At 37.5% G+C, this 24,418-nt stretch overlaps 1 protein-coding gene across 4 annotated transcripts in view; it reads left to right on the top strand.

Annotated features, from left to right (window-relative positions):
• STIL (STIL centriolar assembly protein) overlaps positions 1–24,418 on the top strand; it is a 64,297-nt gene that overhangs the window by 16,379 nt on the left and 23,500 nt on the right. For 2 of the 4 annotated variants that reach the window (XM_082616161.1, XM_082616160.1), the window contains exons 5-13: positions 128–235; positions 2,274–2,386; positions 2,706–2,893; positions 3,847–4,094; positions 6,625–6,708; positions 8,245–8,331; positions 14,214–14,364; positions 17,083–17,192; positions 23,218–23,332. In XM_082616161.1, the coding sequence (XP_082472287.1) occupies positions 128–235; positions 2,274–2,386; positions 2,706–2,893; positions 3,847–4,094; positions 6,625–6,708; positions 8,245–8,331; positions 14,214–14,364; positions 17,083–17,192; positions 23,218–23,332 (1,204 nt within the window). The remainder of the gene's footprint in view (positions 1–127; positions 236–2,273; positions 2,387–2,705; positions 2,894–3,846; positions 4,095–6,624; positions 6,709–8,244; positions 8,332–14,213; positions 14,365–17,082; positions 17,193–23,217; positions 23,333–24,418) is intronic. The other 2 variants (XM_082616162.1, XM_082616163.1) reach the window with 2 other exon arrangements.

Here is a 24,418-nt window from a genome sequence, read left to right as displayed (position 1 = left end):
TATTTTTCAAGTCTTCTAAAATTACAAAAGTAATCTGAAAACCCTATCATTTACAGTTAAACTGTTTCTTGTAAAACTTCTACTGTTTTTCATTGTGCTTTGATTTAAAAAAAAATTTTTTTTTAAGGTTTTCTTCAAGCAGGATGGTGCCTTTCTATTTCCCTCCATCAAAATGTGCACTTTGGAACCCAATGCCAATTGGAGATTATATCTACTTACATCTCAATTACCACAGGTATAAAACGTTTCTCTTTCCAAATCAAACCAGTTTAAACAGGAGTCAAAAGAATATGTAAGGCAATGATTACAGTGACCCACTTGTTTTTTTAAACTTTTCTATTCAGGAGCTCCCCTCATAAAAAGTATTCTTTCTGCTGCTTCTTAAATCTGTTCCTTGTGCTTTTGAGAAGTAATCGTAATTTCACAGTTAAAATATTCTGCAAATCTAAAGTTCTAAGTATTATAGGAATTCAAAAGAGACAAAATATAATAAAAACTGAGTTTTTCGTCATGCTTCCACATGGTGTCTTTGAAGAACACTGAGAAGATTGATTTTGAGTTGAATAGACCATATTAGAAGGAGCATAAAATATTTTGGTTATGGCCAGGATCGTGAAAGAAAGACATAGAAACTTAGTCTTCAAGTAACAGAAAGTAGAGATCCACTGAGATTTTATATATAAGAGAGTTACTTGCTAAAAGCAGAGTTCTAAGAAGGATGGATCATAGTGGGGAGACCCTAGAGTCAGCCTAATGCGAGATGGTTTTCTGTAATCCAAGGAACGTAGATTTACTCTGTAGTGGTTTAAGGTGGTGTAACTGGAGTCAGACTTCCTGGAGAGTCAAATCCTGATTTTACTCTTTCTTATTTAAGTGACCTCAGTAAAGTAACCAAGGATCAGTTTCCTTATTTATAAAATGGGGATATGACGCTTGTTTCATAGTACTTTTGTAAGGATTAAATGAGACAGGCTGTAAAGCAGCAGTTGGCACAGTGCCTGGACATAGGAGGTAGTCAATAAATGCTAGCTCTTATAAGGGTTTAGAGCAGTGTAGCAGTGTTGAGACCAAGAGGAAAGAATGAAACAAGGTGTTTTGAAGAAATGTATAGCATTTGATGATCAGCTGAATAGAGGAACTAAAGGAAAATTATAAGTCAAAAAGTATTTAAGGGCCTCCCTCATGGTGCAGTGGTTAAGAATCCGCCTGCCAATGCAGGGGACACAGGTTCAAGCCCTGGTCCGGGAAGATCCCACGTGCCACAGAACAACTACGCCCATGCGCCACAACTACTGAGCCTGCGCTCTAGAGCCTGCGAGCCACAACTACTGAGACTTCGTGCCACAACTACTAAGCCTGCGTGCCTAGAGCCCATGCTCCGCAACAAGAGAAGCCACCGCAACGAGAAGCCCGTGCTCCTCAACGAAGAGTAGCCCCCACTCACCACAGCTAGAGAAAGCCTGCGTGCAGCAACGGAGACCCAATACAGCCAAAAATAAATTAAAAAAAAAAAAAAAGTATTTAAGTTCTCAGAGAAGGGTGGTATCATTGACAAAAACAGAGAGTATCTTGTGGAAGTTTAAATATTTGTCAGACTTGTTTATTCTTTTGTACATGTCTGTTAACCTATATTTTCTATTGCCATCTTTCTCTGCTGCATTTTGAGTAATTTCTTTTGTTCTTCAGCTCTTCTAATTTTCTCTTTAGCTGTGCTTAGTTGCCATCTAATCTGTTCATTTAGGCTTTTAAATGTGGGAGTATGCTATATATGTGAAAGATTATTTATAATATATACACACAGTTTATAGAATAATAAATTTGTCTGGTCTTTTTTCATAGTATCTTGTTCCTTACTCATATTCTAGAGTCCCTTTTATATTTCTTTAAACATGTGAATTGTATTTATATTCTGTGTTCAGCAATGCTAGTATCTGAAGTCCACAGATCATATGTAAACAAATGGATGTGACTATTTCAATCAAACTTTGTTTACAAAAACAGGAAGCCTCATAGGTTCTTGATCCTAAAATTCATAAAACTAAGAATTTTATGAATGCCTGGAGAACAACTATAACTTCAGTGTCTGCTTATTGCAATTCTGCTTTCCAGGTAGCCCTCCTTACCCGCTGCCTTTGACCCTAGGATTTCCCAACAGTGATCTTTCTGTACATTTTAAAAGATGTGTATTATATTTTAGAAAACATTTCATGGCAGGAAGGTTTTTTAGGCTGTCAGATCCACCACATTCGTAAAAGACTTTTGTTATTTTTCAGAAATCCAAAGCTTGTGGTAACTGAAAAGACCATCCGACTTGCTTGGCGTCATGCTAAGCAGAATAAAGAAAACTTGCCATGCTTTTTACTTGGTTCTCTCACAGTAGATGATGGTAATATACTTTGAAAAATTATTTTTATGAGTATAATAGATTTTATGTTTACTGTTTCAGTCAATTACTGTAATGTACTTTGGCTAATTTTCTTTACTGTATACCAACGTTATGAAGATGAGTAAAAGTTGACACTACTCATCATAGACTTTACAGTTTGGTCAGGTGGATAAATATATATGTAAGTCATTTTTTTTAAATGAAAGTTTAGTGTACTCTTAGTATGAACAAAATGCTTTCCTATAATCTAGGCTTGCTTGATTAATTTCACATTTCATAATTGGCGTGCTATATAATAACTGCAATTTTTGTTCTTCAGATGAAGAAAGTGTGACATTGACAATAGATCGTTTTGATCCTGGTCGAGAGGTACCTGAATGCTTAGAAAGAACCCCTACTGCTTCTCTTCCTGGGGACTTTGTGATCCCATGCAAAATTCATACTCAAGGACTTTGTTCAAGAGAAATAATAGTGCACAATGCAGATGACTTCAATTCAGCTTTTAAGGTGAAATTTGTTGATAATGTGATTATTCCGTATTCAACACAAGAATCAAACTATGTGTACTGTGTTATATTTTAAGAAACCCATATTTAATAGGTATTCATTTAATTTCTGACTAAATGATGTTGACCTAAAATGCAATTAGGTATGGTTTCTGAGGACAGAAATCCTAGGTAGGTAATATGGGTAGCATTCCAGAAGAGGAAGCAACATGACCAAGATAGGAAAGTGCAAGATGTGCTCAGGGTAACATTGAGGGTGGAGATTTTTGCTGGATTTGTGGGCAGTCAGACTTGAGTATTAGTTTGTTTAGATCATAGAGAGCCTTGTCTGCCAGGCTACGGAATTTGAACTTTATCTAATGGGCCATGTTTTTCATTGAAAATTTCTGAAAAGAGGAAATACTGTTAAATCAGGGATGGTTAATGTGATAGGGAGGGCTGACTGAAGTCAGAATAGTTAGGCCATTGCAGTAGTCAGGTGTGTATTAGATGGGGGGTGTATTAGCCTATAGCAGAGTGGTGGCAGTGAGACCAGAAGGGGCACAGTCTGCATGAGCAACTACAGAGGAAGAACTAACTTGACAATTTGGAGTAATAGAAAAGAATCGGAGAGGAATGGACCTTAGATTCGCTGAGACTGAGTCAAAGTTAATTTATGTCCATTTTTACCCACGTAATAAATATTTATTGAAAGCGACATTCTCCAGTAAGAGTTTAAAATGCTGCTGGGACATGTAGGTTGGAAATATGTGATGGAGCTTGGTATATAAATCTTTTTTGCTTTAACATAATTATTCATGTAACCTTTTGGTCACATGGAAGAAATAAGAGAATTGAAATGTTGCAAATCAGAAATTGTTTAATTTTGTTAATGTAAGATATATGAAACAAAACCTTCAGAGATAAGGACAAATTTCAAAGCTTTAAAATAATTGTATAATATTGATTCCTCAGGCTCTGCAGCATCATGTGTGTAGCAAAGATTCCTTGGATTGTGGTAAACTGCTTTCCCTAAGAGCTCATATCACTTCCAGGGAGAGTTTGGACACTGTGGATTTTGACTTGGATTGGGCAGCAGTAACTCTAGCAAATACCTTTAAATGCACACCTGTGAAGCCCATCCCCATTATTCCAACAGCTCTGGCAAGAAACTTGAGCAGTAATCTGAATATTTCTCAAGTTCAAGGTACCTATAAATATGGGTAAGTAAAAGACCTATTCATCCAAAATTTTAAATATTCATCACATTAGTATATTTTCATGTTATTCACATAATATGAAATAATTGTTTGGTCAGTTTACATGCCTGAGATCTGTGGCAGCTAGATAAATAACCAAGGAAGGTGAAAAAATTGTTAATTTTTGCTGAATATGGTTTTCTGATAATGAGCCTAATGGAGGCTGGAGAATTATTTATAATATGCAGGGGTTTTAAAATAATTTATTTATTTATTTATTTATTTATTTATTGGCTGTGTTGGGTCTTCACTGCTGTGCACGGGCTTTCTCTAGTTGTGGTGAGCAGGGGCTACTCCTCGTTGCGGTACGCGGGCTTCTCATTGTCGTGGCTCCTCGTTGCGGAGCATGGGCTCTAGGCACGCAGGCTTCAGTAGTTGTGGCTTGCAGGCTCTAGAGCTCAGGCTTAGTAGTTGTGGTGCACGGGCTTAGTTGCTCTGCGGCATGTGGGATCTTCTCGGGCCAGAGCTCGAACCCGTGTCCCTTTCATTGGCGGGCAGATTCTTAACCACTGCGCCACCAGAGAAGCCCTATAATATGCAGTTTTACTTGTGAATAATGAGCACTGCAGATAATGGAGATTATTAAATTATAATGTATGATACTCTTGCTTACCAAATTGTCAACCACTTGAGGGTGGAGTTTCCTCACATAGCTGAAGCAGCATTCTCTCTAGCTTCCTATTAACACTCTTAGTTTCTTAGGAAATGTAAGCCAAATTGCTTGCTTTCTGATCCTCAGCAGGGCTGCTTCCCTGAATCCTCATCCACTTTCTTTATCCATTGTCTACTGAGCTAAGTCAGACAATGTAAGCACCAACTGCTTTAAAGTCTAAGCAATTCACTTCTGGCTTCCTTTCCCACTGACTCCACCCTAGTTCCTGTTAGGTCTCTAGAGCTGGAAATGTTTGGCAAGGTAAACTCAACTTAAGGTCTTGTCTACCAAAAATGCCTCTTCAGAAGAGGATAAGAAAAAGGATTTTCTTTTCAGAGGGTCCCTGGAACAGCAAGAAAGTTCCCACATGCTGATCAGAGCACCTTTCTGGTTGGGGTGGCACAAAAGCAAAAGCGTTGCTATATTCCAAAATCATGGAATGGTCGACGGTGATAGTGATTAAAAAGTGTTTGAATTAAATTGAACATTTAATTCTCTTGGAGTAATAAAATACTTCTCAATTGGTACATAGAAATTTGTGTTAAAATTAACCAAAAAATTTATTTTCCTTAGTACCTGTGTCATCTAGTGAAGCATGAATTTACCTTTCTTTGAATTATTCCTTTGTGACCCCTTGGCATGCCAGTAGTAACCCAGGATGTTCAATATTCTATCTAATCACCTATTCCTCTTGCCCCTTTCTACCTAGAATTATTTAATTTATGACGTTTGCCTTTTTCTTTGACCACATTCACTTGTTTACCCTAATATTTATTAGGATCCATTGTGGAATAGTATTGTGTTATACACTGGCATTAAATAGATTAAAAAAACATACTTACTGTCCACTAAGTATATTATCATGTAAACACGATGTGGATAAACGTAATAGGGTTTTATATATAGTGCAGGGAAAGCAGGAAGGTGTGTCCAAATTGTCTGGGAAAATCATGGAAAGCCTAAGCTGGTTTATCAGGTTGTCAAGGCAGAAGAGCTCTCAAAGCAGGTGTAAGTGTCATTGTTGATACATAAATCTCGTGCCAACTCAGGCTTAATCATCTTGTCGCATGGCTTGATAAATTCATCATCTTTGTGTTTTAGGGTGATTATAGCAATAAAATGTATACCCAGTGATACTATTAAGACTTTATATCACAAATGGCATTGTTTTTACTTTTGTGTTTTAAAGCCATAACAGTAAACTCTTGACAGTTGTACTGTACTTATCATATTCTTAAAACGTATTGTCAGTAATAAGCATATTATATTAACGAAGTATAAATGTAGTATAATGTCCTTTTAGGGAAAAGTGAGCTTTGGGGTTCTATCATGATGGTTGCAAAATTCTTTGATAGCAGTTGGAGGAGTATAGTACATGGCAGATTGAATATCCCTCACCTACTTCAGCCTCCTTCAGTGAGAAGTCACATCTGTTGCAATCTTGTCAAGTCACCTGCATGCTTGAATACTTCCAGCAACAGGAAATTCATTTCTCCCAGGGAAACCTATTTGGTTCTGAAATTGTTAGCCTTGATTTTAATACTTTTGATTAAAAAAATTGATACTTTTAGAGCAAACTTTTTCAAAAGGTATGTAATCTTCAATGACCATTTGAATACATAGAAATTTTAAGATATTAAATCTCTTCCATGTCATCCTCATAATTACTAGAATCTTTTTCTACACTTTGAACTGTTTTCTTTGTATGCATGTGTATGTAAGAGAAATTATTCATTTGAATCCTCTCCTCTGCCTAAAATATACTTCTTTAGCACTCAGATTATCTCTTTTAGGTAAAAGTGCGTATTTCCAATTGTTTTTACATGAATGTCTTCTGTTTAGATATCTTACCATGGATGAGACACGCAAATTGTTACTTTTGCTGGAATCTGATCCCAAGGTTTATTCTCTCCCATTAGTGGGAATGTAAGTATTGCATTACTTATGAAAACCTTTTCAGCCATATATGTATTCAAATGTATATTATAAGCATGTGAATCATTTGTACTATGAATATGTCATTAATACTTGGATCACCTTATAAAACCATAAATGCCAATGGTGCTTAAGCTTTCTTATTTTAACAGCTGAATCAGTTAAAACAAGATTTTTGTCCAATCTTAGGAAGAATTCCAGTATATAAAACAAAGCTGAATTCTTCTGGTTGAAGTTGAAGCCTTAGAGCCCTGTTTCTTTAACCTTATTCACTACCCCTGTCCTTAAGGCACCTTGAAGAACTCAGGACTCAGGATAACACTGTTTAAAATTCACTGCCAGGCAATTTTGCAGAAATTCTCTTTAGTGTTTATGGCGATCTCTTTTCGAGTTGGTGGTTAATGACATTTAGATAGATTATTCAGTCAGAAATTTATATTAATTCGGTATTTATTGAGTGCTTACCCTATACATAGTATTATGTTTCATACTGTGTTGGGATTTAAAGCTCCTCAAGGAATTAATAATTAAAGGTGAGGCGATAAAATATTCAAATATTCCCACATAGAAAGATAAATAGTAGAAAGTATATGATTTACTATGAAATAAACAATTTAGACAGTGAGCACTATTACTGTTTGCAAGAGAGATGATAGGGGACGTTTTCTTAGAGAAGGCAAACTTGATCTGGACCTTTAAGTGTGTAGATAATAGAAGGGAGGATTGACTGGGAAGGGAACCCATATGTGGGAACAGTATGCACAGACTTAAAAAATGAGAGTACAGAAATGTTCTGTGGACCATGAAATCTCCTTACAGTCTTTTTGCTCTGGTCCTGGTAGTGGCTGTGTGTTATCGCTGCTAAGTGAATATCTATTAAGAGTTTTCTGAGACTTCCCTGGTGGTCCAGTGGGTAAGACTCTGTGCTCCCAATGCAGGGGGCCGGGGTTCAATCCCTGGTCGGGAAGCTAGATTCTGCATGCATGCCACAACTAAGAGTTTGCATGCTGCAACTAAGAGCCAGTGCAGCCAAAATAAATAAATAAATACTTAAAAAAATAATAAAAAAAAAATTTTTAAAAAGAGTTTTCTGTTTTTCAGCCTACCTGTATAATTATAGACTTAAATCCTCTCAATAACTCTATGGTTTTAGGCTGCTAACTTCTTTCTCCCCTAATTCAGCCTATTCTTTCTAGTGCAGACTAATTGATTCTAATTGATTTCTGCTTTCACCTCTATTGTTAACCATTTTCTTTCCCACAGTTTTACCATCATTTCAGTGAAAGAGGACAGAAAGTGGTGCTCTGTCTCTGAATCTGTCTATGGTTATAGGTATATCTATAGTCTCTCTCTTAATTATCAGCATGGTTTAATGTTCATAGATTGCTTATTTATGAGCCCTTTAATCTGTTCCCAGTGAATGCCAAGAATTTCTGCCACATTACCTTGAGAAGAACATAATCTAAAGAATGTTAAGTACTAATTTGTAAAGTGACTATAGTTTTTAATTTCTATTTTTTGTTTTAGCTGGCTGTCTGGAATTATACATATCTATAGTCCTCAGGTGTGGGCTTGCTGCTTGCGATACATGTTCAGTTCTTCTATTCAAGAAAGGTAAGTGATATTTTTTTCTGTAGGGTTTTATTTTGATCTTTACCTTCATTCATGTTTTACTGGTGTTATTTAAAGTTCATGCAATGCCTTAACCTTTTATAATACTTAGAAACCAGAAGAACAGGCACACTAAGGAAGTCAAGCATTATATTAAATGGGAATAAAACCAGACAAAAAAGGTGACATTGTGCTATACTTGGAAATATGAAGGAATTCCCTTGCCTAATGACAGTACTGTAACACAAAAGACATACTTTTTATGAGTGGAAAAAAAACCCTAGGGATCATCTACTCTAGCATCCTATTTTATAAAGAAGAGATTAATTTTCATTGAAGGGACTGAAAATGAGTTTCAATTTGTTTCAAGTGTTTTATTGTTACCCTGTGCTACTGATAGTACCTTAAGAAACATTTGAGATGAAGTTTAATGTTCTTGGAACTAAAGCACAAACATTGGAACTAATAGGGAAACTTTATTTCTAACCTCAACTCCTCATTTAATTTTGTTATTTTGTACATGATACCATTATTTGCCTCTTACTTTCTTCATCTATTAAATGAAAATTCCAGAGTCTGTTTCTGTCTGCTTTGGTGGCTATAATACACTTTTTAAAAAAAACTTTAATGAAAAGGCAGTATAAGTACATGGCAAAAAATCAGACATATATAAAGATACATAATAAAAATGTCTCTTCCACCCCATTTCCCCAGACCCTATCCCCAGAGACAATCACTGTTAAAGGAGTATCTTGTGCTTCCTTCTTGAAATACCAATGCATAAACAAATAACACCCTTCCCTGGTCTGTAAAAGTTAAATCACAAATGGGATCAAACTGTTCTACCTTTTCTCTGTTGCTTTTTTCTTTATATCATTATACCTTGGAAATCATTACTAAATCTTTGCACATGCAGATTTAATACACATATTTTACAACTGAATAGTAAATAATATATACTATATTTTAAAAACTACTCCTTTTGCTTGCGGACAACTTTGTGTATACATCTTTGTTGTATATATTAGTATATTTGTGGAATAAATTCCTAAAAGTGGTTTTTCTGGGTCAAATAGTAAATAATTTTAAATTTTGGTAGATATTGCCAATTTGTGCTTCAAAGACTATCAGTTTATAATCTTTCCAACAGTGTTTGAGAGTGCCTGTTTTCTCCATCCCCTCACTAACACTGTGGAACAAGTATTTGTTGAGCACCTACTATGTACCAAGCACTATTCATGATATTGGCAATAAACAGTAAACAAAATAAAGACCCTGCAGAGATAGGCAGTAAACAGAAAAAATAAGTAAAATAAAGAGTATTTTACAAGGTGATGAGTGCTGTGGAGAAAAATAAGCAGGGGAGGTGGATGTTGTGTCTATGGTAGTAGCAGGTACGGTTGCAGTTTTAAATAGGGCAGTCAGGCAGGCAAAGACTTGAGATGGGGGAATAAGCCATGTGGCTGTCTGGGGCAGTATCACAGGATGATGGGTACAGTGCTGTGGGTGAAAGATCACCTTGCATCTTCAAGGAATAGCAAGGAAGTAACATGGCTGGAGAGGAGTGAGGGAAGGGAAAAACAATAAGACCTCAGAGAGGTAACTGGAAGACCATTATTAGACTTTTTTTTTTTTTTTTTTTTTTAATTTTTGGCTGCGTTGGGTCTTTGTTGGGGCGTGTGGGCTTTCTCTAGTTGTGGGGAGCCGGGGCTACTCTTCACTGCAGTGCGCAGGCTTCTCATTGCAGTGGCTTCTCTTGTTGCAGAGCACGGGCTCTAGGTGCGGAGGCTTCAGTAGTTGTGGGGTGTGAGCTCAGTAGTTGTGGCTCGCAGGCTCTAGAGTGCAGGCTCAGTAATTGTGGCGCACAGGCTTAGTTGCTCCATGGCATGTGGGATCTCCCCGGACCAGGGATCGAACCCATGCCCCCTGCACTGGCAGGCAGATCCTTAACCACTGCGCCACCAGGGATGCCCCCATTATTAGGCTTTTGATCTTTGCAAATCTGATGTTTTATAATCTCATCTTCTGGGAACCTCCTAATCATGTCTCTTGCCATTACTCTATTGGGTTGTGTATCTTTTTCACATTGCTTTGTAAGAGCTCTCTTTTTCTTTTTCACTCTCTGTATATATACATTTATATAATATGTAAAGTATACAGAGAAGTATATATTTCTTAAAATATGTGTGTTATATGCTGCAAAGATTTTATATATGTGTATATAAATATGTTATAAAAATGTGCGTGTGTACATACGTATATGTATTTGTATTGGTATAGATATGTGGCAAAAATTTATTTCCCCCAGATTGTCATTTCATATCATTTTGGTTAATATTTTTTCCCAGGCTTTTTTTAAAGTCCGATTTATCCATTTTTTTTTCTATTTTGCTTAGAAAGGATTTTTATTGAAATGAAAATCTCTTGTTTTTTCTCCAGAAGCTACAGTTCTACTTTTTACATTTTATTTTAATTATATAATATAGTTAGTTTTATTTGCAATAAAAGAGAAATTAATTATTCATTTTAGCATATTAGTAATATTAAGTTTTATTATCAGTGACTGGTCTTGCTTTAATTATTTATTGATAGTAAATGCTTGGTGAAGTTAGTTTTGAAGCTCTCTCTGTTAATATGAAGCGTTAGGGAATTTCTTTGATACCTGGACTCTTTAATTACTGCCAGCCTTTAACCAGGGAGGCATCAGCACTGCTTAGCATAGCTTAGGTTAGTACTTCACAGCATTCTGATCAGTGGTCTTGTCTGACCCTAGAGAGAGGAATTGAGCAGAATAGGCATTCTGCCTCCTAAACCCTCACTGCTTTGTTTTGTTAATAGTGTAATATATCCCCAAATTATCCTTCATTCAACATTTTACAAAGTAGAGACAACTACTAAAAGTATTTTTAAATAGTGGGTTTTGGTGTGTATTTTAAGGACTCTTGATTACATTACAGATATTTGTTCAGTCATGTAGTGAATAATAAAATGACTGTTCATTTTATCAGTGTTTATAGTAGTGAAATATTGTGAATAAAATATACACTTTTAGAAGTCTAGGTGAATCAATAATAGCACATCTATAAATTGTAATACTGGATAGTCACTAAAAAAGAATAAGGAGGTCTAAGGTATAATATAGAATAGTGACATGGAAAGAAATCCAAGATTGTCAAATAATAAATAGCAAATACAATTAAGGAAACAATCCCATTTACCATTGCAACAAAAAGAATAAGATACCTAGGAATAAACCTACCTAAGGAGGTAAAAAACCTGTACTCAGAAAACTGTAAGATACTGATGAAAGAAATCAAAGATGAAACAGATGGAGAGATATATACCATGTTCTTGGACTGGAAGAATCAATATTGTGAAGATGGCTATACTACCCACAGCAATCTACAGATTCAGTACAATCCCTATCAAATTACCAATGGCATTTTTCACAGAATTAGAACAAAAAATTGTACAATTGATATGGAAACACAGAAGACCCCGAATAGCAAAGGCAATCTTGAGAAAGAAAAAGAGCTGGAGAAATCAGGCTCCCTGACTTCAGACTATACTACAAAGCTACAGTAATCAAGACAGTATGGTAGTGGCACAAAAACAGAAATATAGATCAATGGAACAGGATAGAAAGCCCAGAGATAAACCCATGCACCTATGGTCACCTAATCTATGACAAAGAAGGCAAGAATATATAATGGAGAAAAGACAGTCTTTTCAGTAAGTTGTGCTGGGAAAACTGGACAGCTACATGTAAAGGAGTGAAATTAGAACACTCCCTAACACCATACACAAAAACAAACTCAAAATGGATTAAAGACCTAAGTGTAAGGATGGACACTATTAAACTGTTAGAGGAAAAAACATAAGCAAAACACTCCTTGACATAAATCACAGCAAGAGCTTTTTTGACCCACCTCCTAGAGTGATGAAAATAAAAACAAAAATAAACAAATGGGACCTAATAAAACTTTAAAGCTTTTGCACAGCAAAGGAAACCATAAACAAGACCAAAAGACAACCCTCAGAATGGGAGAAAATATTTGCTGATGAAGCAACTGACCAGGGATTAATCTCCAAAATATACAAACAGTTCATGCAGCTCAATAACAAAAAAACCCAAACAATCAGAAAATGGGCAGAAGACCTAAATAGACATCTCTCCAAAGAAGACATACAGATGGCCAAGAGGCACATGAAAAGATGCTCAACATCACTAATTATTAGAGAAATGCAAATCACAACTACCATGAGGTATCACCTCACACCAGTCAGAATGGCCATCATCAAAAAATCTACAAACAATAAATGCTGGAGACGGTGTGGAGAAAAGGGAACCCTCCTACACTATTGGTGGGAATGTAAATTGGTACAGCCACTATGGAGAACAGTATGGAGGTTCCTTAAAGAACTAAAAATAGAACTACCATATGACCCAGCAATCCCACTCCTGGGCATATACCTGAAGAAGGTCATAATTCAAAAAGATACATGCACCCCAGTGTTCATTGCAGCAGTATTTACAATAGCCAGGACATGGAAGCAACCTAAATGTCCATCGACAGATGAATGGATAAAGAAGATGTGGTACATATATACAATGGACTATTACTCAGCCATAAAAAGGAACGAAGTAGTGCCATTTGCAGAGATGTGGATGGACCTGGAAACTGTCATACAGAGTGAAGTTAAGTCAGAAAGAGAAAAACAAATATTGTATAATATCGCTTATATGTGGAATCTAGAAAAATGGTACAGATGAACTTATTTGCAAAGCAGAAATAGAGACACAGTTGTAGAGAACAAACTTAAAGATACCAAGGGGGGAAGGAGAGGGTGGGATGAATTGGAGATTGGGATTGACATGTATACACTACTATGTATAAAATAGATAACTAATGAGAACCTACTGTAGAGCACAGGGAATTCTACTCAGTGCTCTGTGGTGACCTAAGTGGGTAGGAAATCTAAAAAAGGGGATATACGTATATGTATAACTGATTCACTCTGCTGTACAGCAGAAACTAACACAATATTGTAAAGCAACTATACTCCAATAAAAAATAATTTAAAAAAAAACTATATCACAGACCTATTGAATATGTGGTTTAGAAATATACCAGTAATCACGTTGTGTGCTTTTAATTAAATATTATTTCTCTTTTCCCTCAAAAAAAAAAAAAAGGAACAAATGGAAATAGTGTGTATAATACCTTGTTTTTTTTTGTTTTTTTTGTTTTTTTTCTTTTTGCGGTATGCGGGCCTCTCACTGTTGTGGCCTCTCCCGTTGCGGAGCACAGGCTCCGGATGCGCAGGCCCAGCGGCCATGGCTCACGGGCCCAGCCGCTCCGCGGCATATGGGATCCTCCCAGACCGGGGCACGAACCTGTATCCCCTGCATCGGCAGGCGGACTCTCAACCACTGCGCCACCAGGGAGGCCCCTTGTTTTTGTTAAATGGTATAAAATGTTTGCATATGCCTAGGGGAAAATTCTGTAAGTAAATACGGTAAACTGGAGAGTGGAGTGGGATGGTTTTCTATTTTATACATTCCTGTTTTTGTTTGAAGTATTTACAAGGAATATGTATTCCATAATAAATGTATTTTAAAAATTAAAAATTAGTAACATTAAAAAGTAAGCATAGGGAATTCCCTGGTAGTCCAGTGGTTAGGCTCCACGCTTCCATTAAAGGGAGCATGGGTTTGATCCCTGGTCAGGGAAAAGTAAGCATAAACTTGCCCCTCAGTTTTCTTCCAAAAATTGGACTGTTTAGTTAGTCTATTAACTAGATTGAGAGACTCACATAGAATTCTTTGAGTGTACTCTTGTTATTCTCAGTAAATTTTAATTAAATGGCATTTTTTTATCCAGGGTTTTTTCAGAATCTGGAAATTTCATTATAGTTCTCTATTCTGTGACACATAAGGATCCTGAGTTTTATGAATGCCTCCCTTGTGATGGCAGGTTATCTGACCTTCGCTTCCAGCTACTAACTAGTAAGGAAACATTACATCTTTTCAAAGTAAGTGATTTGATTACCTAGCACACTTATGACTATTCAGGGTTGTACTCAAATTATTAGGCTTTATTTATAATCAATCTTACTGAATATTAACTTTATTCATTTATGGTTAATTTTGTTTTGTAAATTTTAGGCCATACCTCCAGAACCAAATTCTAATGCAGGATCAAATGTTATCTACAGAGTAACTTTCTCATGTTTTCCTAAAACCTTTGAGGACTATATCAAGAATTTAATGTATATGTTGTATCATTTTATGATATTGAGAGTTAATTTGTGATCTTAGTGTTTTCTTTGTCCTGACTGTTAATTTTTAAATGTATGGGTATAACAAATGGTTTCTCATACTTAAAAGTCAATGTCTATAATATATAACCCTAGGAATCAGAATAGATTAATATGACTGGCAAAAAAATTCGTTCGGGTTTTTCTGTAAGATCTTATGGAAAAACCTGAAAGAACTTTTTGGCCAACCCAGTACATTTAGGTGATGGTCACAGAAAAAGTAGATCTTTGAAACCGTAAGTGTCATTATGTAAAAACATTCTAAGGCCAAAAATAAACAATAATTCTGCTTTTTTTTTTTTTTTACAAAAATATTGACTATCTCGGGCTTCCCTGGTCGCTCATTGGTTAAGAATCCACCTGCCAATGCAGGGGACATGGGTTCAAGCCCTGGTCCCAGAATATCGCACATGCTGCGGAGCAACTAAGCCCGTGCGCAACAACTGAGCCTGTGCTCTAGACACAGTGAGCCACAACTACTGAGCCCATGTGCCGCATCTACTGAAGCCCACGTGCCTAGAGCCCATGCTCCGCAGCAAGAGAAGCCATCGCAGTGAGAAGCCTGTGCACTGCAACAAGGAGTAGCCCCCGCTTGCTGCAACTAGAGAAAGCCCACGTGCAGCAACGAAGACCCAACGCAGCCAAAAATAAATAAATTAATTAAAAAAAATTTTTTACTATCCCTAAATAACCATGTGTTACCACTCAGATCTTATTTTGTGCCTTTAATTTCATTTATAGGTTGTATTGATTCATGAATCAAGTTTTTGTATTTTAATTATACACATAATCATCTTAAATGAGGTCTATTTCCATTTTAGAGACATATATCGTTCACTCATTTTATTCTTCAGATTGTATGCTCAGTTTAAAGTTACTTTTTTTTTTTTTTTTTTATGGTATGTGGGCCTCTCACTGTTGTGGCCTCTCCTGTTGCAGAGCACAGGCTCCGGACACGCAGGCTCAGCAGCCATGGCTCACAGGCCTAGCCGCTCTGTGGCATGTGGGATCTTCCCGTACTGGGGCACGAACCCGTGTCCCCTGCATCGGCAGGCAGACTCTCAACCACTGCACCACCAGGGAAGCCCTAAAGTTACTATTTTAACTGAATCCCTGGTTATTGAGTAAGTTACATAGTAAAGGTAATTAGGTTTTTACTTTGATTTATGTAGTAGAGAGACGGATAGTTTTTTAAAAAGGTTGCATAAAAATAGAACCATATGATTCAGCAATTCCACTTCTGGGTATTTATCCAAAGGAAACAAGAACACTAATTCAAAAAGATATGTGTACCACCATGTTAATTTCAGCACTATTTACAATAGCCAAGATATTAAAGCAACCTAAGTGTCCATGGTTGGGTGAATGGATAAAGAAAATGTAATTTATCTTATATTATATTATATTATATCATATTATATTAATATAATGGGAAAATATTCAGCTGTAAAAAATGGAAGGAAATGCTGCCATTTGTGACAACGTAGATGGACCTTGAGGGCATTGTGCTAAGTGAAATAGATAAAACAGAGAAAGACAAATACCATATGTCACTTATATGTGCAATATTTAAACAACAACAACAAAACATTTCATTGAACTCACAGACACAGAGAACAGATTGGTGGTTTGCAAGAGGTGGGGGGGGGGGTTGAGGGTGGCCGAAATAGCCAAAGGTGGTCAAAAGGTACAAACTTCCAGTTATAAAGTAAATAAGTAATGGGGATGTAATATACAGCATGGTGAGTATAGTTAATAATACTATATTGTATTTTGAAAGTTCCTCTTTTTTAATTTATTTTATTTACTTTTTGGATGCGTTGGGTATTCGTTGCTGTGCGCAGGCTCTCTAGTTGCGGCAAGCGGGGGCCACTCCTCGTTGCGGTGTGCAGGCCTCTCATTGTGGTGGCCTCTCCCATTGCAGAGCTCAGGCTCCAGGTGCACAGGCTCCAGCAGTTGTGGCACACGGTCCCAGAAGCTGTGGCTCACGGGCTTCAGAGCACAGTAGCTTCAGTAGCTATGGCGCATGGGCCCAGTTGCTCCGCAGCATGTGGGATACCCCCGGGACCAGGGGTCGAACCCGTGTCCCCTGCATTGGCAGACAGATTCCCAACTACTGTGCCACCAGGGAAGTCCTTGAAAGTTCTTATAAGAAAAAATTTATCATTCTGCATGGTGATGGATGGTTAACTAGATTTATTGTAGTGTGTGTTTCACAGTATATTCAAATATTGAATCATTATGTTCACCTGAAAGTATTATGTCATATGTCAATTATATCTCAGTTGAAAGAATGATTTTTTTAAAAAAGATTATAGTTACAGAAATCAGAAGTCGCCTTTCCCCCAGTGTTTCAGAGCTACTTGTCATCTAAATAGAATTATCTGGTGTTTATGTAAGTCACATCTCAAAGTATGACCTACTTTATTTCAGAATGTTGAACCTTCTGACAAAAACCCAGTCTATTTTGAACTGAGTGCTGAAGGCCAGAATGCAGAAAGAGAGTTTTTTAACAAAGTTTCCAAGAATCTTTCAATTAAGAGGTAAAAGATATTTTATTATCATGTGTACTTTTAAAATTAATTTTATTAGTTTTTTGGTGAGTAATTAAAGTAACTCCCTAATTATTTCTGAGGAAACTATGTGTAAATCTTATACCATAGGTATCCTTGCTTTAAATGCATTCCTTCATACTCAGAAGTTGGATGATAATTTTAATGAAGTGACAACTCTAATATGGTTCTCATTTGAGTTGATTTATTACATAGGGGAACAGAAGTATTTGTCAAGACATTATCTTGTTTAAGAAGAAGCATCCTGTTTTTGTTTAGTTTGCCTTCTGTTCTTCCCTTCCTTGTAGTATTAAACCTAGGCCTATCAGATAAACTACTATAAAAAATAACTCCTCTACCTAAAAAAGAAACCTTTTAAAGCAAATGCACTTGGAGAATATTAAATAATGGTTGTGAATTTTTGAGTCCATATATACCTTTTATGGTAAAGTAGATATTCCCTTTGTATTAGGGTTCTCCAGAGAAACAGAGAGATGTGTTTTAAGAAATTGATTTGTGCAGCTGGGGAGGCTTGTCAGGGCCAAAATCTGCAGGGTAGGCTGGCAGCCTGAGAAAAGTTGCAGTTAGAGTCCAAAGGTGGTCAGCTGGCAGAATTCCCTCCTCTTGGGGAGGTCAGTCTTTGTTCTATTAAGGCATTCAGCTGATTGGATGAGACCCACCCACATTATGGAGGATTATATATGCTTTACTCAGAGTCTACCGATTTAAATGTTAATCTCATCTTAAAAACACCTTCACAGAAACATCTAGAATAATGTATGACCAAAAATCTGGCTACTGTGGCCTAGCCAAGTTGACACATAAAATTAACCCTTCATATCCCTATTCCAGCTTTCTCATTTATTTTACTATGTGCCTGATAATGTGCTAAGAGCTGGGGATATAGTGGTATTAAAAACAGATGCAGACACGATCCCTTTCCTCATGGAATTTATAGTTCAGTAATGGAGTGTTGAACTCTCTGTATTATTTGAGAGGTCCATTAATTTAAGTTAATATTTACCAAGTATTTAATAACCTCACTTTGGAATGCTGGTTTATTCTTTGAGTCTGTAGCTCAGAAACTATTGTTATTTTTAACATGCACTTAAAACTGATTTGTCCTTTTCTCAACTTTTTGATTATAACCTTAACCTATCTTTGGGCCTCTTTAATACTATCTGTTTAGTATCTTGCATGAGAAACAAGCAGATATAACATTCATTATAGATTATTGCAATTATTGAGAAAATAGCTTCACCTTTTTTTTTTTGGCCGCGCCACCTGGCACGCGAGATCTTAATTCCCCGCACAGCGATCAGACCCGTGCCCTCTGCATTGGAAGTACTGACTCTTAACCACTGGACCACCAGGGAAGTCCCTAGCTTGACTTTTTTTTTTTTTTTTTTTTTTGCGGTACGCGGGCCTCTCATTGTTGTGGCCTCTCCCGTTGCGGAGCACAGGCTCCGGACGCGCAGGCTCAGTGGCCATGGCTCACGGGCCCAGCCGCTCCACGGCATGTGGGATCCTCCCGGACCGGGGCACGAACCCGTGTCCCCTGCATCAGCAGGTGGACTCTTAACCACTGCGCCACCAGGGAAGCCCTTGACCTTTTTTTAATAGCATTCATTCATCTGTCCTAAACACTTGATTCTGTAGGTGGAAGTTAACTATGATACAGTTTTAAAATAAATGCCAGCTATGCCAACTATTTATAGAGGCTACATAACATAATAGTTGTGAGTTCAGGTTATGGTGTAAGACATATATTTGTTCAAGTCTTGGTTGTAAACATCACTATCCCATCTGTAAAATGGGAATTATGACTTTATTCATATTGGTTTCCTATTGCTATTCTAACAAAGTACCACAAACTTAAGTGACTTCAAACAATACAGAGTTATTATCTTCTAGTTCTGGGGGTCAGGAGTCCAAAATGGATCTTTGGGGCTAAAATCAAAGTGATGGTAGGGCTGCATTCCTTTTGGAAGCTTTAGTGGTGAATCCATATTCCTTTTTCCAGCTTCTAGAGGCCACCTGCATTCCTTGTCTTACTCCATCTTCAAAGCTAGCAGCATAGCATCTTCAAATCTCTCTCTGACTTCTTCTATCCTCCTCATATCTCCTTCTCTGCCTGACCATCTTGCCTCCATCTTATAAGGACCATTGTGATTACATTGAGCCTCCACATCTCAAGATACTTAATCAATCACATCTGCAAACTCCCTTTTTCCTTTTACACTAACATATTCACAGGTTCTGGGGATTAGAAAGATGTCTGAGGTATACTCTATCTTTGGGCATTTTAAGTTATTTTTATTTTTATTTTTTTTAAGAAGATGTTGAGGGTAGGAGTCTATTTATTTATTTTCGCTGTGTTGGGTCTTCGTTTCTGTGCGAGGGCTTTCTCTAGTTGTGGCAAGCGGGGGCCACTCTTCATCGTGGTGCGTGGGCCTCTCACTATCGCGGCCTCTCTAGGTGAGATAAATCTCACGCCACCTGGCATGCGAGATCTTAATTCCCCGAACAGCGATCAGACTCGTGCCCCCAGCATTGGGAGCACTGAGTCTTAACCACTGGACCACAGGGAAGTCCCTAGCTTGACCTTTTTTTTTTTTTTTTTTTTTTTTTTTTTTTTTTTGCAGTACGCGGGCCTCTCATTGTTGTGGCCTCTCCCATTGCGGAGCACAGGCTCCGGATGCGCAGGCTCAGTGGCCATGGCTCACGGGCCCAGCCGCTCCGTGGCATGTGGGATCCTCCTGGACCGGGGCTCGAACCTGTGTCCGCTGCATTAGCAGGCAGATTCCCAACCAGTGCGCCACCAGGGAAGCCCTTAAGTTATTTTTGAAACAGGTTACATCAGCAGAAAACTATATTGTTATAGACTTGCAGGACCACCTTCATTGTCTTAAGTTTTAAGGTTTTATTCAAGATTTTATTGAATGTTTATGGAAGAAAAAGCCAAATTAAGGGGACACTTGCAATTTCTTTAACATTGTTGAAAAACCGTGTCTATTTTCTTTTTTTAAATTTATTTATTTACTTATTTATGTTTGGCTGCATTGGGTCTTCATTGCTGTGCATGGGCTTTCTCTGGTTGCAGTGAGTGGGGGGTACTCTTCATTGCGGTGGCTTCTGTTGTGGCCGAGCACGGGCTCTAGAGCGCAGGCTTTGTAGTTGTGGTACACAGGCTTAGCTGCTCCGCGGCATGTGGGATCTTCTGGGACCAGGGCTCGAACCCGTGTCCCCTGAATTGGCAGGCGGATTCTTAACCACTGCACCACCAGGGAAGTCCGGCCGTGTCTATTTTCAACTCTGACCAAACCTTTGATAAGGATCAGTTATTTTTAGCTTCTAATTTTAATAAAATGTTTATCTCACCCAGATAACTGGTATTAAAATTATACAACATTAAGGGGTTTTTTTGTCTTAGGTGCTAAAAAAGCTCAGAAATTGATATATTTTGTTTTTTGTTTTTTGTGTTTTTTTGGCTGTGCCACGCAGCATGTGGGATCTTAGTTCCCTGACCAGGGATTGAACCTGCACCCCCTATAGTGGAAGCGCAGAGTCTTAACCACTGGATGGCCAGGGAAGTCCCTCAGAAATGGATCTTATTGCTCAGCGTTGGGAAATTTTATATGTGTGTATCTATGTGTATATTTGTATATGTATATCATAAGTAAGTATGTAGCAAATATTAATTCCTTGCCACAAACTCAGGTGTACCAAAAATGTAACTTTTTGTTTTTATTCTTTTCTCTTTTTTTTGGTGCAGCATGTGGGATCTTAGTTCCCCAACCAGGGATCGAGCCCGATTCCCCTGCATTGGAAGTGCAGAGTCTTAACCACTCGATCACCAGAGAAGTCCCCTACTTTTTTTCTTTTTAAAAATAATTGAGGGAATTCCCTGGCGGTCCAGTGGTTAGGACAGTGTGCTTTCACTGCTGAGGCCTGGGTTTGATCCCTGGTTGGAGAACTAAGATCCCACAAGCCGCGTGGTGCCACAGCCAGAAAAAAAAAAGTAATTGAAGTTAATTTCTACTTTGAGCCCCTATTCATTTTGCTCAGTTATAGAAGCCAAATTTCAGTTAATTCAAGGTCTGTTTATCCTGTTTTCTTCTGAGGTTATGTGTAATTTAGAGGGGACTAATGCTCTGCCACTACTGGTGATGTGGGGTAATGATTATCACCCATCCACACCACTCAGCCATCTGCTGAGGTGTTTTCTTTCTTTCTTTCTTTCTTTCTTTTTTTCTTTCTTTCTTTGGTTGCACCAGGTCTTAGTTGCAGCAGGCAGACTCCTTAGTTCTGGCTTGCGGGCTCTTTAGTTGGCGCTTGCTGGCTCCTTAGTTGAGGCATACATGTGGGATCTAGTTCCCTGACCAGGGATCGAACCCAGGCCCCCTGCATTGGGAGCGTGGAGTGGAGTCTTACCACTGCGCCACCAGGGAAGTCCCTGAGGTGTTTTCATTTGCATCTGGTTTTTGGCAGTTGGTTTGTGCAGGATCCTGCTGCGACCTCCTTACCCTATTCACGTCACTGGCTCTCTGGGTCATGTCCATGCTGCACTGAGGCATATGGAATATCATTCTGTATTCTCCATGTTCTTCTTGGGTGTGGGGGGAGAGCTTTGTGAGATTGTTTCATTGCAGCACCTCGGCACAGAAAGAACTCTGTGTTTGCATCTACAGACTGTCAGGGTTTGGGACTAAGGTCTATTCTGCTGTCAAATCTTCCATATCTACCTGGGGGTTTCTGTTGTTCTGCTAAGGAGACAGGACCCTTTCTTAGGAATTCCATTAATATCTAAGCTCTCTTAGCTTCCTTCTGGCTTTTCTTTGTCTTCCCTACCTCATCTTATTGAGATTTCATTTAGTTTAGGATGGAAAAAAACTGGATGCATATAGTCTTTCAAATTTGTCTTAAACTCTAATTTCAGCTTTTGAAACTCAGTACCAGCACTTAACATTTTTCTGTGTTCTATTGGGACATGACACCTGTGACACAATAACTTCAACTGACTAAATGGAAGGAGGTATTTCAATTAATGTCTCAGAGTATTTTACCATCACAGATATACGTACATAGGAGAATGTAATTCCTTACTTGATTTTTCTTTCTAACACAGTGAGTGTTTAATGCAGTATGTTTAATACAGTGAGTATACATCTCTCTTATCAGATAATAAATTTTTGGTGGCAAGCTCTGTATCTTATTAATTTCTATACTCCCCCAAGTGGTTAATCAGAAAATGCTCAGTAACTATTGCTTTATTATGACATTAAGATTAACTGGGTTATGGATACAACTAGAGATTATCATACTAAGTGAAGTAAGTCAGAAAGAGAAAGACAAATACCATATGATGCCACTTATATGTGGAATCTAAAATATGACACAGATGAACCTATCTGTGAAACAGAAACAGAATCAGGGACATAGAGCACAGACTTCTTGTTGCCAAGGGGGAGGGGGGCAGGAGAAGGTTGGGTTGGAAGTTTGGGATTATCACTGCAAACTGGTAAGTATAGAATGGATAAACAACAAGATCCTACTGTGTATAGCACAGGGAAATACATTCAGTATCCTGTGATAAACTATAATGGAAAAGAATATGGAAAAGAATGTATGTGTGCACACGTGCGTGTGTGTGTGTGTATATATGTATGTATATATATATAGATAACTGAGTCACTTTGATGTACAGCAGTAATTAACACAACATTATAATTCAACTATACTTCAATTAAAAATAAATTTAAAAAGAATAACTGGGTTAAACTTGCCATGATTAGGAGAAGAGGGTAGATTATTAAGCATGAGTCTGACTGGCTCAGCTTTCCTGATCATCTGGCACTGGCCTAAAAAAATAAAATAATTTTTGGTTGTCAGATACTAAATTAAATGATCCAGTTACTATTGTGGCTTATTAAAGGACTTTATTCAGCTTCAGAAAGAAAGAACAAATGAAAACTAAATTACTGAAGACTTATATTTTCTCCACTCTGTTCTTTAGGTCTTCTCAAAAGTTACCTCCAGGGAAAATGCCAATAAGTGATCATGACTCTGGTGTTGAAGATGAAGATGTTTCTCCAAGACCAATTCCTAGTCCTCATCCAGTGAGTCAGAAGGTACCACTGATCTTAGAACTCACCTTTGTGATTATTTTTTTTTTTTTTTTTTTTTTTTTTTTTTTTATTTTTGCGGTACGCGGGCCTCTCACTGTTGTGGCCTCTCCCGTTGCGGAGCACAGGCTCCGGACGCGCAGGCCCAGCGGCCATGGCTCACGGGCCCAGCCGCTCCGCGGCATATGGGATCCTCCCAGACCGGGGCACGAACCCGTATCCCCTGCATCGGCAGGCGGACTCTCAACCACTGCGCCACCAGGGAGGCCCTCACCTTTGTGATTAGAAACCTAAAAGTCTCTTCATGTTAAAGCACTCAATAATATTACCTAAAACTTCCTTAAGTTCATTCTAAGATATCTATAGCTACCTATATGTATATGGCTTTGACTATATATAAAGAGATAATATATTCCTCACAGGTACATATAATTATTATATGTAATAATATATATGAATATGTACACATATTGTAATAAGTATATATAATTATTATTCCCAGAGAAAACTGAGGAACAGATTGGTTAAGTTACCTGCCTAGGATTACATAACTATTAAGTAGTAAAGCTGGAAATCAGGAAGTTTGGGATTTGGTAAACCTAGTGATTTAGGAGGTTTAGTTTCAGAATCTGGTGCTTTTAACCCATATAAACTCAACATTCTGTACATTAACCAGAGCTCAACATTGTTTCTTATTACCATATTCTGAGAAAACATTCTACTTCCTTTTGGAGATTGCTAATAACCTGTCATAATTTTTTTATTGAGGCCAGCTAGTGGGTTATTTTAGAATTGTTGTGTCCTAATTACTTACTAGAAGAAAAAGGAATGAGAAAGGCTTTTTAAAATCAATATTAAATTATAACCAAATTTGCCGCAGCTAGTATTTTATTCTTTTTGGCTCTCTTCCAACTCTTTTAGTTGGTATCAGTAAAATAGCAGTGAATAATTTCACTTAGTAGAATATTCTGAATACTTATTGGAAGACCCTTATTTAAGATGCAGAAATATTATTCTTTACTAGATGTGTTGAAGCATCAGGTCTGATAATTTTTTCTGCAGAGAGGGTAAAAAAAGTCTGTTATAACATAG

The sequence above is a fragment of the Mesoplodon mirus genome (genome assembly GCF_964341445.2).
Source record: "Mesoplodon mirus genome assembly, chromosome: 3".
In the NCBI taxonomy this organism is placed as follows: domain Eukaryota; kingdom Metazoa; phylum Chordata; class Mammalia; order Artiodactyla; family Ziphiidae; genus Mesoplodon; species Mesoplodon mirus.
This window is presented reverse-complemented; position numbering and strand designations above follow the sequence as displayed.